At 39.0% G+C, this 11,078-nt stretch overlaps 1 protein-coding gene across 1 annotated transcript; it reads left to right on the forward strand.

The window, feature by feature from the left end:
• The first annotated feature begins 6,806 nt into the window (after positions 1–6,806).
• zgc:101100 (uncharacterized protein LOC445169 homolog) lies at positions 6,807–10,605 on the forward strand. Its single transcript, XM_044199181.1, has 4 exons — positions 6,807–6,982; positions 7,595–7,767; positions 8,725–8,900; positions 9,580–10,605. The coding sequence occupies exons 2-4, from the start codon at positions 7,602–7,604 to the stop codon at positions 10,090–10,092; spliced, it is 855 nt and encodes a 284-aa protein (XP_044055116.1). The 5' UTR covers positions 6,807–6,982; positions 7,595–7,601; the 3' UTR covers positions 10,093–10,605.
• The last annotated feature ends 473 nt before the right edge of the window (positions 10,606–11,078 follow it).

An 11,078-nucleotide genomic window follows, 5' to 3' on the forward strand; every position in this document is an offset into this window, starting at 1 on the left:
ATCCACTAATCAATTATTTAACGAATCATTTCAGCTCTGAAGGTCTTTAGGAAAAGGTTCTTGATCTGTTGCATCCTTAAATAACTCATCGGTAGTGCTGGAAAATCAGACATATTTTACACATAACCCTCAGAATAAACTGCATTTAAAGACTCAAAATACTTCAGGCAGAGAATGACATTACACATATGCAACTTGATTCCTGAGAATGAATGAGAAACAGCGGAAAAGGGCTTCCCAAACAGGAATACACAGACAAGCAGAAGGGGGAGCCATTAAATCCAGAAAAGTGAGAAAATTGAATATGCCAAATATGTGCACAGGCGTGGTGCTCTTCCTCAGGCAGCATCAGTTCTTCATGCCATTGAATGTTTTCATTTGTGCACATATTTAGCATATTAAATGTTCCTGCACTCGATGGATCCTCTCCCTTTTTCCGGTGTAACTTCATTCCTCTTCAGTTTGGATGAAACTCACTTGGAAACTTACTTGGAAGTGGACAAAAAATCTGTGTTTACACAGTTTGTGTTATCACTGGGCCTTAAAAGATGGTGCTGAAAAGACGATGGCTTAAAAAGGCCGGGGTCTGTTTTCTCTCTCTGTTGGTCTTGAGTTCACCCTTTGCACCCCAGTCTGGCCCACTGTGGGTGCCCTTGACCCACGGGACGCCCACAGCTGCCTGTCCCTCTCTCTCTGTCTTTAATCTATAGCACTCTCGTCCAATTAAGAGGCTGCTCTTTACTCAGTCCCCTCATATTGATCTGCTGGTGTAACTGCTTATTGCCGTGCTCCCAAGGGCTGCACAGGAGATCATAAGAAGCTAATTGGAAGGTAATAAGTCTCTAGGTGTTATAAAGGAGGAATTATTAGTGTAATGCATTTCTCAGACTTGCAGCTCTTCATTTTAGATCAATAAAATCAGACTAATGGATTGGTTCACGTAAAAAAAGCTTCCAGCTGACATAAAATGATCTTCTCATTTAAATTCTGCTCTGAACCAAAGCCATCTATGTGTGTGTGTATCTTTGAGATTTATTTTTGTGTACTTGGTGTGTTTGCAACCGGGTCAATGTCACTCTAAGCCCTGAGTGTGTCATAGCCAGTGTCAGGCCTCACAGCGTGATCCTGGCACTCAGAGGGGCTTAAAAAGACCGGCTGACCCGCCGCCCGCTCTCCCTGTCTCCCTCAGGTCAAAGGCCAATCGGCCCTATCGATTCCCCCGATGAAGAAGTCTTTAGCTCCTCCGCCTGCTCTCCCCTCTTTGGCCCACATGCTCCCGGACTATCATCGGTGCCCCAAAAGGCCTCTCAATTGTGTTCTGCATGCCGATCGATCCGGTTTGTGTCTGAAGGGGGGCCTTCCTTTGAGATAACTGACAACTACAAAGGGCCCCTCCTGACAGGCCCTTGTCAATACAAATTTCCACTATTGATAAGTAATTAAAGAAAGCCTGAACATAAGGGGAGTTTGCTTTCTGAAACATCTGTTAAACAGGAGACATTAACAAAAACCTCTTCATGACAAAGAAAGAAGACAATAACAAAAAAGAGAAATTAGCTGCCCCCCCCCCAACTGCCTCCCTTCAACTGTTTTCTAAGTATTTCATTAATGAATAAACGTCAAATGAAACAACAGGCGATCATTTATTAGTCTATGGACTTTATTAGACTAAAGACTTAAAGACTCATCAATTAATAGTTTTTCAAACAAATGTGCCAAATAATTCCTAGTTCCAAGTTCTCATTTGGGAGGATTTGCTGCTTTTCTTTGTTTTATGTGATCATAAACTAAATCTATTTGGAATGTGGAGCTTTTTCTCAATATTATCAGTCAATACTTTATTTTTGGCTTGTCTTTATCCTAAACCAACATCTGACAGTTCCCACTTCGTCCCATTTTGACAGGTTAAATTATTTTCTGCAGGTGCGAATATGTTGCCAGAGGACCCACAGCTGAAATCCTGATGTGGAAATTAGACCAGATTTGTTCAACAACTGATCTAGTTTGTTCATCCTTTTTCACCATTTTCTGACATTGTGTAGCCAAAACAATTGATCAAGGGAATAATTGGCAGAATAATCAATAGTTACAGCAGGTCATTGGATCATTTTTATTTTTTCTGGAAGCTTATGAATCCTTCACAGCTTTTGGTACCATCTTCTGATAAATCACCATTTTTAAAGTCTTTAAAAATTGTAACTTTCTTAATGGTTGATTAATAATTGACTAATGCTTTACAGATCAGTTATAATCCATTAATAAGAATACCTTTTGGGTTGCCAAGCTGTGAAAAATCCTATTGGCAGCTGTTTACCCTTTCTATTGAGTAATAATGCTGTAATAAATGTTGGTAATCCTTTAATGAATGCTTATGGGTTTCTCACTTTCTAATAAGCCATTAGAGCCTACAAAATGTTAATAAGTCATTAATAAAGAGTTTAATCATCAAGTCTGCAGTTGTGAGTGTTAATATATTGGTAGCAGCCCTTCTCTAGAAATAAGTGGTCAAACGATCTAACCAGTCAAAGGGATTTTTCACCACCTGGAAACCCAAAAGCTGTTCTTGTTAATGGCTTGTACCTGGATTACTACATGATTTATTAACCATTAATGAAGGCACCCTTTTGGTGCTTTATTAGAAAGTGAAACCTCTCGTCTTTAATAAAACTCCTGGCATTGCCTAAGTATCAAATGTTTTGCAATACATTCAGTGTATGTTTGCAACAGTAGAGAATAATATGTGATGGGGCTTGTATTAGCTAAACTTTAATAACCTCATGTTGTTTGAAATCAAGCAGGATAAGGAGTGAATGTTTTGACAGTGACTATTCACATCGTCATTTTCGTACTTTCAGCAGAGCAGTGAGGTTCCTGTAATTCCCTCCGCTATGTGACAACAGTTATTAAACCTGCGCGAGCTTTCACCTGCTCAGTGGTAAGACTGTTGTCAGTGATGTGACTCAGCCTTTTTGTCTTTTATTCACTGTAATCCATGTATGTGTAAGTTGATCCTCTATGAGCAGGATAACTCCTTTTAAGCGGTTTTAAACACTATAGGAGGGACTCAAATCCAGTAACTTCTCATTTACCTCTGCACCTAAGTCTTGAATGCAAAATACTCACATCCTGGTGATTAGACCTACTGCACCAAGGCCTGTTTCTTGCTTGGAAATCACAAAACTGCTGATTAACTTAATGGAACATGATGTTAGTGTTGCTTAGAGCTCACTGATTGTTGTGGAAATTTGAAGATGAAGCAGTTTTGGATGACAGGAAATTGAGGAGTTAATTGATGAGGCCATTACTCATTTAGGCTGAACCCTGGTCGTCTTGATGAGTAGGAGGTGAACCCGGGCTCGCAGAAGGGGAAATGATCCGAGAGGGGTGGGGGGCGGCTCTGGGATAGGGAGGGTCACACACAACCACACTCTTTGTGTGCCTCTAATCCCCCCAGCCAACACAGCTTTGGCCAGGTTTCATCATGAAAGTGCCATGAAATAACTACTTTTTTTCCCTCCTCACAGTAAATCTCCCCTAATCCTGCGGGCTGCGGAGACAAAGGCCTCTGGGACCTAATCCTGGAGCTTTTACTGGGGCTGAGGGGCTGGCCGACAGAGCCTCTTCTAAATGACTTATTTCTATCGGACACTAATATAGCTTGACAGCCAAGAACAGCGAAAGGAGGAGGAAAAAAGCCAGGGGAGAAAAGAGCACAAACATTTTCACATATTTTGGAAGTCTGAGTAGTTGATTGTGTGCAAGTGTGAGAGGAAGAAGTGGACCATGGTTATTTGTGCACAACCTCAAAGTACACAACAGTCAAGACATCTCACAATGTTTTTCTGTTAATATTTGTAAAATATTAAGCGATTTCTTTATGTGCAGTTGACAGGGGTGGAGGAATGTACTTGTAGCGTCTTATTTTGCATCAAAATATGTTTGAGAACGTGAAGTGAAATTGAAGACACGGAAATGGTAACAAAGGATATGCGACAAGTTGTACTCACCGCAAAGTATTATTTTAGAGAGCTTTACACTTTTCGTGTTGTAAATTAAGAAAATTAAGTAAATACAGTTACATTTTAAATAAACTTAACAAGAAGATATCAAGTAAACATACCTTGAAACTACTAATTACAAACCGTTTTCTGTAAGTATGATCAACTTGTCAGATTTTACAGTATTCAAAAAACGTTTTTGAAAGCTTACCTTTTATATTCCAGCCTGCTTTAACTGTCTGGAAAAAACCTTTATCATACAGTATCCATTTCTGAACACACAGACTTAGGTTATTCTATCTATTTTAGTGTTGTTGTTTGGTGTGTAACCGTTTGATGGGGAAAACGATTACTGGCCTAAATTGTCTACTCTGTATATGAGACATCTAATGCATGTCTGTCCATAAGAGTGATCCCTCCTCTGTTGCTTCTCTCAGGTTATCTCCCTTTTTCCCTGTTCAAGTTTTTTTTCTCCTCCACATTGAAGATCTAAGGAGAGACGGTGATGTGTGTTGTACAGATTGTGATTTTGGGCCTAACGGAAAATCAGAAGTACTCAGATCTTTTACTTAAGTAAAAGTAGTAATACCACAGTGCAGAAATACTCTGTAACAAGTAAAAGTCATGCATTCAAAATTTGACTTAAGTGAAAGTAGAAAAGCATCAACATGTACTTAAAGTACAAAAAGTAACAGTACTCATTATGCAGAGTGGCCCATCTCAGAATAATGTATATTGTATAATTGGATTATAATTGTTGATGCACTAATGTGTCCATCACATTTATGCTGCAGCGGGTAAAGGTGCTCTAATTTTAATTACTTCATATACGGGGTAGCCTTAACCTACAATAATACATCATAATTTATTTGTTGATTATATTTTTTTAGTATTAATTCTAATTTGCAAAATAACTAACTAAAGCTGTAAAATAAACGTAGTGGAGTTAAAATATACAATATTTACCTCTGAAATGTAGTGGAGTAGAAGTATAAAGTGACCGAAAATAGAAATACTCAAGTAAAGTACTAGTAGCTCAAAACTAAACTTTGATGCACAGAAAATGCTTAATACCTAGTTACTTTCCCCCACTGTGGGAAATATCATTTGTTTGGATGAGTGATATGATTTTTTCTCCAAAGCACTTCACATCAGTGTGGACGAGGCCAGTCAGGACCTTCAGGAAGTCTGGCGACAGCCCTCAACCTCTACATGAAGTGAAGTTATATGATTTTACTGAGTGTGGCAGTGGTGGAAGAAGTAGTCAGCTACTTTACTTAAGTAAAAGTAGCAATAGCACAATGTAAAGTAAAATGTCTGCATTCCACATTGTATTTAATAAAGGTACAAAAGCAGTATCAGAAAAATTTAGTTATGTATTCAAAGTAAAAGTACTTAGTATGCAACATTATTTAACAATATTATTTATGCATTAATGTGTGAACAGTATTTTAATTGACAAAGCAATCTTAGACAAGACCATTTAGTAGCTGTTCTGGAGCTGTCAATCATATCACATGATCTTCCACAGCAGATGGAGTTTTCCCCGTTGTCAGGCGGAGGGTTTGGGCAAACTCCATCTGCTGAGGAAGATCATGTGATGTAATCGAAAGCTCCCAAACAGCTACAGCACTAAATGGACCTAGTGGTTTCCATGGTGAAAAATTAACTGTCAATCTCAAGCATTTTTGTGTTTTAATGGGCAACTTTTAACTACTTTATATACTGCTGGGCAGTGTAATCTATAACAATGCGTCATGTTTTATAAGCTTGTGGGTAAAATCTGAAAGTAATTACTAACTATAGCTGTCAGATAAACGTAGTAAAAAGTACTTTATTTAGCTCTAAAATGTAGTGGAGCAGAAGTAAAGTGGCATAAAATGGAAATACTCAACCTAACCCCATTTAGCATGTATAAGCAGTATATAAACATTTCATAAATGGTTTATAACACACAATAATGTAGTTACAAGCAGATATAAGTGCTTATTAATGTATCTGTCAACAACTGCAACTCCTCCTATGGGCATGCATAAATGGAGGCTGGTTAATAAACAGATAATGAAGTAATAATATAAAATATGTCTTCTTAGGAGAAATACTGTACATTAATAAACACTTTAAAATGTACTTACAACTACATTATTATAAACCATTTATTAAATGAATATTTTGTGGGTAAAATCTGAATCTGCAAAGTAACTTTAGCTGTCAAATAATTATAGCACTGTGACATTAAAAAGTCACATTATTAAGTCAAGTACTTGAGTAAATGTACTCAGTTACCACTGGGGTCGGGTTTATACAAAGTGTTAGAGGACTTCATTTCGGTGCTGATTTGGTGTTTTTCCTGGGAAGACTTCTCATTTAGCTCAGCTGGATCTTAAGAAATTGTTCTCATTGAGCAGGTTTCAGATTAACTTCACATGGTGACAGTTTATAGGCAAAATATGGCGCCTGTTAGCAAAACAAACCCTTAGAGCAAAACCCCCTCCGATGGGAGACTGTCAAAGCCAGCGGTACGGGAGAAAGGGGACTGAGAAGGAGAGCACAATCAAAGGCTGTTATTTTAATCTGTCCTGCCTCGGAGATTAGCCGACCACATTGTTTTAATTGTTTTAACGGGAGGGAATGAAACGCTCGCTTAAAGGGGATCCTTGGCATAAATCTCTCAAGTTCAATAGTTTCAAAAACTTGAGCCCCTTGCAACCCCCCTCTCTTCCCTCATCCCACCTAATCCCGGCTAATACCTTTCTTTCTATTGGCTAATGGCTGAGGGGAGCCTGGGTAAATGCTTCTTAAATAGTCGTGGTTGAGAATGGTTTCGGAGAATTAGATCCGTGCCACGACAAAGAGCGCTGGTGTGCGAGGATATAAGGCCCAAACTGGACTAGGAAAATACTGGACTACAGCTCACCAAGGTCGACTCCTGCGCGTAAAAGCGCACCTGGATCTCACGCTCCTGCTCATGGTCCGGATCTCAGGTAAACAGCCAAGGACACTAAAAAACCTGCGCGGAAAGAAGAGCCTTTAAAGATGTTTTCATCACGGAAAAGTCGCTGAATGAGGGGAGAATTCAGATGTCTTATTGGATGATGGATATAAAGGAAAACTGGTTTTTGAGTTGTAATGTTCAGACTGCTGCTTTTATGGCTGTAAGATGCAAAACCGGGTGCTAGGCGTGAGCACTCAAACTAGTCCAAATGATCTTCATTTGAATTTTAACCATTTCATACATACATGGCCTACTAATGAACTATAAAATAGAGAGTTCACAGTCTGAAGAGAAAGGGGACTAATAATAATACTTTAGCGAGCACTGAGAAACAAAGTTGGTCTCTCTAATAATAACTAATGTTCTGTCGCAGATTGGTGTATTTGTTGGCTAATTTATGAAATTAACAGATAATAACATTTATGTATTCATTCTACAGTAATTGCTCCCTTGACTTCATAACAAGTGTATTTAGAAAGTTTTAGACTTTTCCTATAGGGTTTGAGAGTGGAAGTACATTTCAACTTTAATATATTTTAATGCTATCCATATTAAAAATACACAACTTCAGTCGGTAAAATATGTCTTTCTGTTTCCTTAGATTCAATATGAACTCCTTGAATTTCTGCGGCGCGTCCAGCGGTGGAGTGCATCCCCTCCACGGTGTTAACTCCCTGCTGTACGACCTGCACCACCAGATGGCGGAGCAGTACCACGTTTACTCTGCAGCCAGCCCCGCAGTGCACACCCTCTCTGTGGCTGAGAGACTGGCAGGTAGGTCATCATGGTCCTGGAACCTGAGTCCAACAGTTTAGTCCAACGTTCAAAATGATTTGCTGCTTTATTCTACTCCACTGCATTTATTTTACAAGTTTAGTTACTACTTACTTTGCAGATTCAGATTAATAATACAATATATAATCAACAAATTACAGATTATGATGTATTATTATAGCCAGCAGTATATAAAGTAGCTCCACCTTCACCAGCTGCAACATTAAAGTGATGTACACATTAATGCTTAAATCAATAATTAGAATCCAATATACTCTGAAAGAGGCCATTCTGCATAACGAGCTTTCACATTTGGCATACTTTAAGTATATCTTGATGCTAATACTTTTGTACCTTTAATTAAGTAAACATTTTAATGACTGACTTCTACTTGTAACAGAGTATCTCTACACGGTAGTACTGCTACTTTTACTTAAATAAAAGATCAGAGTACTTCATCCACCCCTGATTGCATTGCACAAGATAGATTTTATATATAAAAATATGCTTTTTTTAAGATGGATTTAATTGCCCAGCAGTGTCTAAATGTCTAAACCAGCTCCAACATTGACACATTAATGCATTTTGTTGCATTAATTTGTTGATAATACGTATGTACTTCTACCTAAGTGAAATGATGAATGCATGACTTGTAATGGAGCATTTTAAAGTGTGGTATTGCTACTTTGACTTAAGTTAAGAATCTTTATACTTCTTCCACCACTGTTCATATCTGTCATCCATCTGATTCAACGTCCACTAATGCAAAGCCTACTATGAATTCATACTTTACAGATTTGTATCAAGCTAAGAAAGGAGGTAACTTTTTAAGTGACTCTATGTCTATAGCAAATAGCAAATTACTTCCATGTCATGCTCCTTCTCACAGTAAGTTGGAGAGAACTTGCAGCTGACTATATTTTGGTGATGACTTTTCGTTTCTCTCTGTCCTGCCAGAGCTTATTCTGGAGGCTCGGTATGGCAACCAGCAGAAGCAGCGCCGCAGCCGAACAGCGTTCACAGTGTCGCAGCTGCAGGCTCTGGAGAAAGCCTTCCAACAGACACAGTACCCCGATGTCGGCATGAGAGAGAGGCTGGCTGTCTGCATCAATCTGCCTGAGGCTCGCATTCAGGTGAGAGCACACTCCACCCAACACCTGACTGGAAACCTGCTGAAACCAATACTGCATGTTTGTAGTTGTTAATTTATGGTGAACATTTAGCTGGAATGCATGAATAAAACCCTGCTGCATCTCGCTTTTGATATTAATGTAAATTCTCAGACTTTAATGGGCATGATGTGAATCTTAAGAGCAAAAATACTTCTTAATTTAAGGACTAATACTATACAGCAAATCCATGCATACCTGTGTAGTGTATATATAGATTTGTTGTAATGTTATTTATAGAGTATGGTCCTCATGTTTAGTTTTAGCTCAGTTTCTAGTTAAGATTTTAGTTATTTATGTTTTCATGGTATTACATTTTTCTTATCTGCCTCTCTCAGCGTCCTTGTGTGTTTGTTTTGTGATTCTTATGTGTGATTTGGCCGCTGTAATGCTGCATTTTCCCTTTGGGATTAATAAAGTACTCTGTTATACTCTACTACTACTTATTTTCTGCTGCCTTCTAATGTTGTGTTTATCACTTTTAATTTGTTTTCATATATATTTTTTTAAATTCAATCTTTTAAAGTTGGTTTCCACTTCCTTTTAAAGTTGAAATGTTTGTAAAGCACTTTGAAACCTTGCCTTGTGTCCGAATTGTGCTTCATAAATAAATGTTCCTTTGCTGTTACTACTACTCATCCAGGTGTGGTTCAAGAACAGGAGGGCAAAGTTTCGGAAATGTCAGAGGTGCTCCCCGCTCTCCAGAGACCACAGTCTGGAGGAGGCACCACATCACAGCAAGGTGGGACAGGAGGAAGTCAGGACCGAAGACAAGCAGGACTTCACCACACCACACATTGACAGCAACATCCCTCCTCGTCGCTGTTCTCCTCCTCCTCCTCATGTGGATAAAACTAGGGATGTTTGCCCACCTCTCGCTCCTTCAGACTCTGATGTTTCACGGTGCCCCCTACGACTTCACTCTCCTCCCCTTTTCCCCTTCATGACAAGGGAGCACTACGGCCACCCGCCTCCCCAGCCGGTTGTAGGAGTGCTGTCCAGTGAGCTCACCCTCCCTCCGGTGTTCTGGCCCATCATACGGCAGCACAACTCTGCCCTGGGGGTTCCTCCGTCGTCACTTTCTAAAACCTGTAGCCTCTCCCTTCAGACTGCTTGTTCAAGTAAAGCTGTGCCTCACCCTCACCTGGGGCTGTAACTGTAGACCTATACACCTACAGCCCGAGATCTCTGCTCCTTGTGGACTCAGGTACACCTGAAGCAACCTTGTGTGGGAAAAGACAGGGTAACAAGGTAGAGAAGCACTTACTGTCTTGTTCCTGTAAACATGATTACAGACACAGAATATGAATTTTTATTTTGTGAGCTTGTCTGAGTCTGTCTAAAGGGATGTAAAGATGTACAGTCAAATACTTTCAGAGGTTTTTTAGTAGACCAAGTCTAACTTGGGTCTGCTTTAATTACTTCTACAGGTTGGTTTTAGTTTGCCAGTGGTATGAGTTTGCTTGAGTTTGCTCACGTTCTGGTTCCAGTCAACAACAGTGTAAACAACACATTTAAAGATATCATTGTCTCCTGCAGCAGTATTTACCTGGCTACACTGCTAAGTAGCTACTCAGTAATAATGATGGTCAAAGCATTTGAGAGACGTTCCTTATTGTAACTAGGCACTGCAACATAGAAATGTGAAATAAAATTATTTGTACCTGAATTCTCTGTTTTTTTCTCCCCCTTTTTTAGTACTGCCAGTAAGATGGGTTTCACTCACTTAAACTGTATTTTAGGATGCAAGAATAATATATCTTACTTGTACTCATTCAGAGGTCTCTTTCAAGAAAAAGATGCAAACTATTTGGTATAAGGCTGGGTGATGATTCAGTTTGATTATTTATCGACAGTGGAATTATATTGCGATGATATGATCATGTTATCATTTGAGTCAGCTTGATTGTTTTATAAGTGATTTTGCATGTCTGCCATGCTATAATACATATAAATATTGGAAAAGTATCAACGTTGTGACATTAATTTCAGCCATATCGCCCAGCCCGATTTTTATACCTGTGAAGTTCTTTTAGATATATAAAAAAATTGCTTTAACTTGGGAGCACTGCCAGCAACAAGTGGTTTATCTGCTTATATAAGTTGCTAAATTTTACATAAAGTTTGGTGTTTTGGGCAGCT

This window comes from Siniperca chuatsi, linkage group LG6 (genome assembly GCF_020085105.1).
Source record: "Siniperca chuatsi isolate FFG_IHB_CAS linkage group LG6, ASM2008510v1, whole genome shotgun sequence".
In the NCBI taxonomy this organism is placed as follows: Eukaryota; Metazoa; Chordata; class Actinopteri; order Centrarchiformes; family Sinipercidae; genus Siniperca; species Siniperca chuatsi.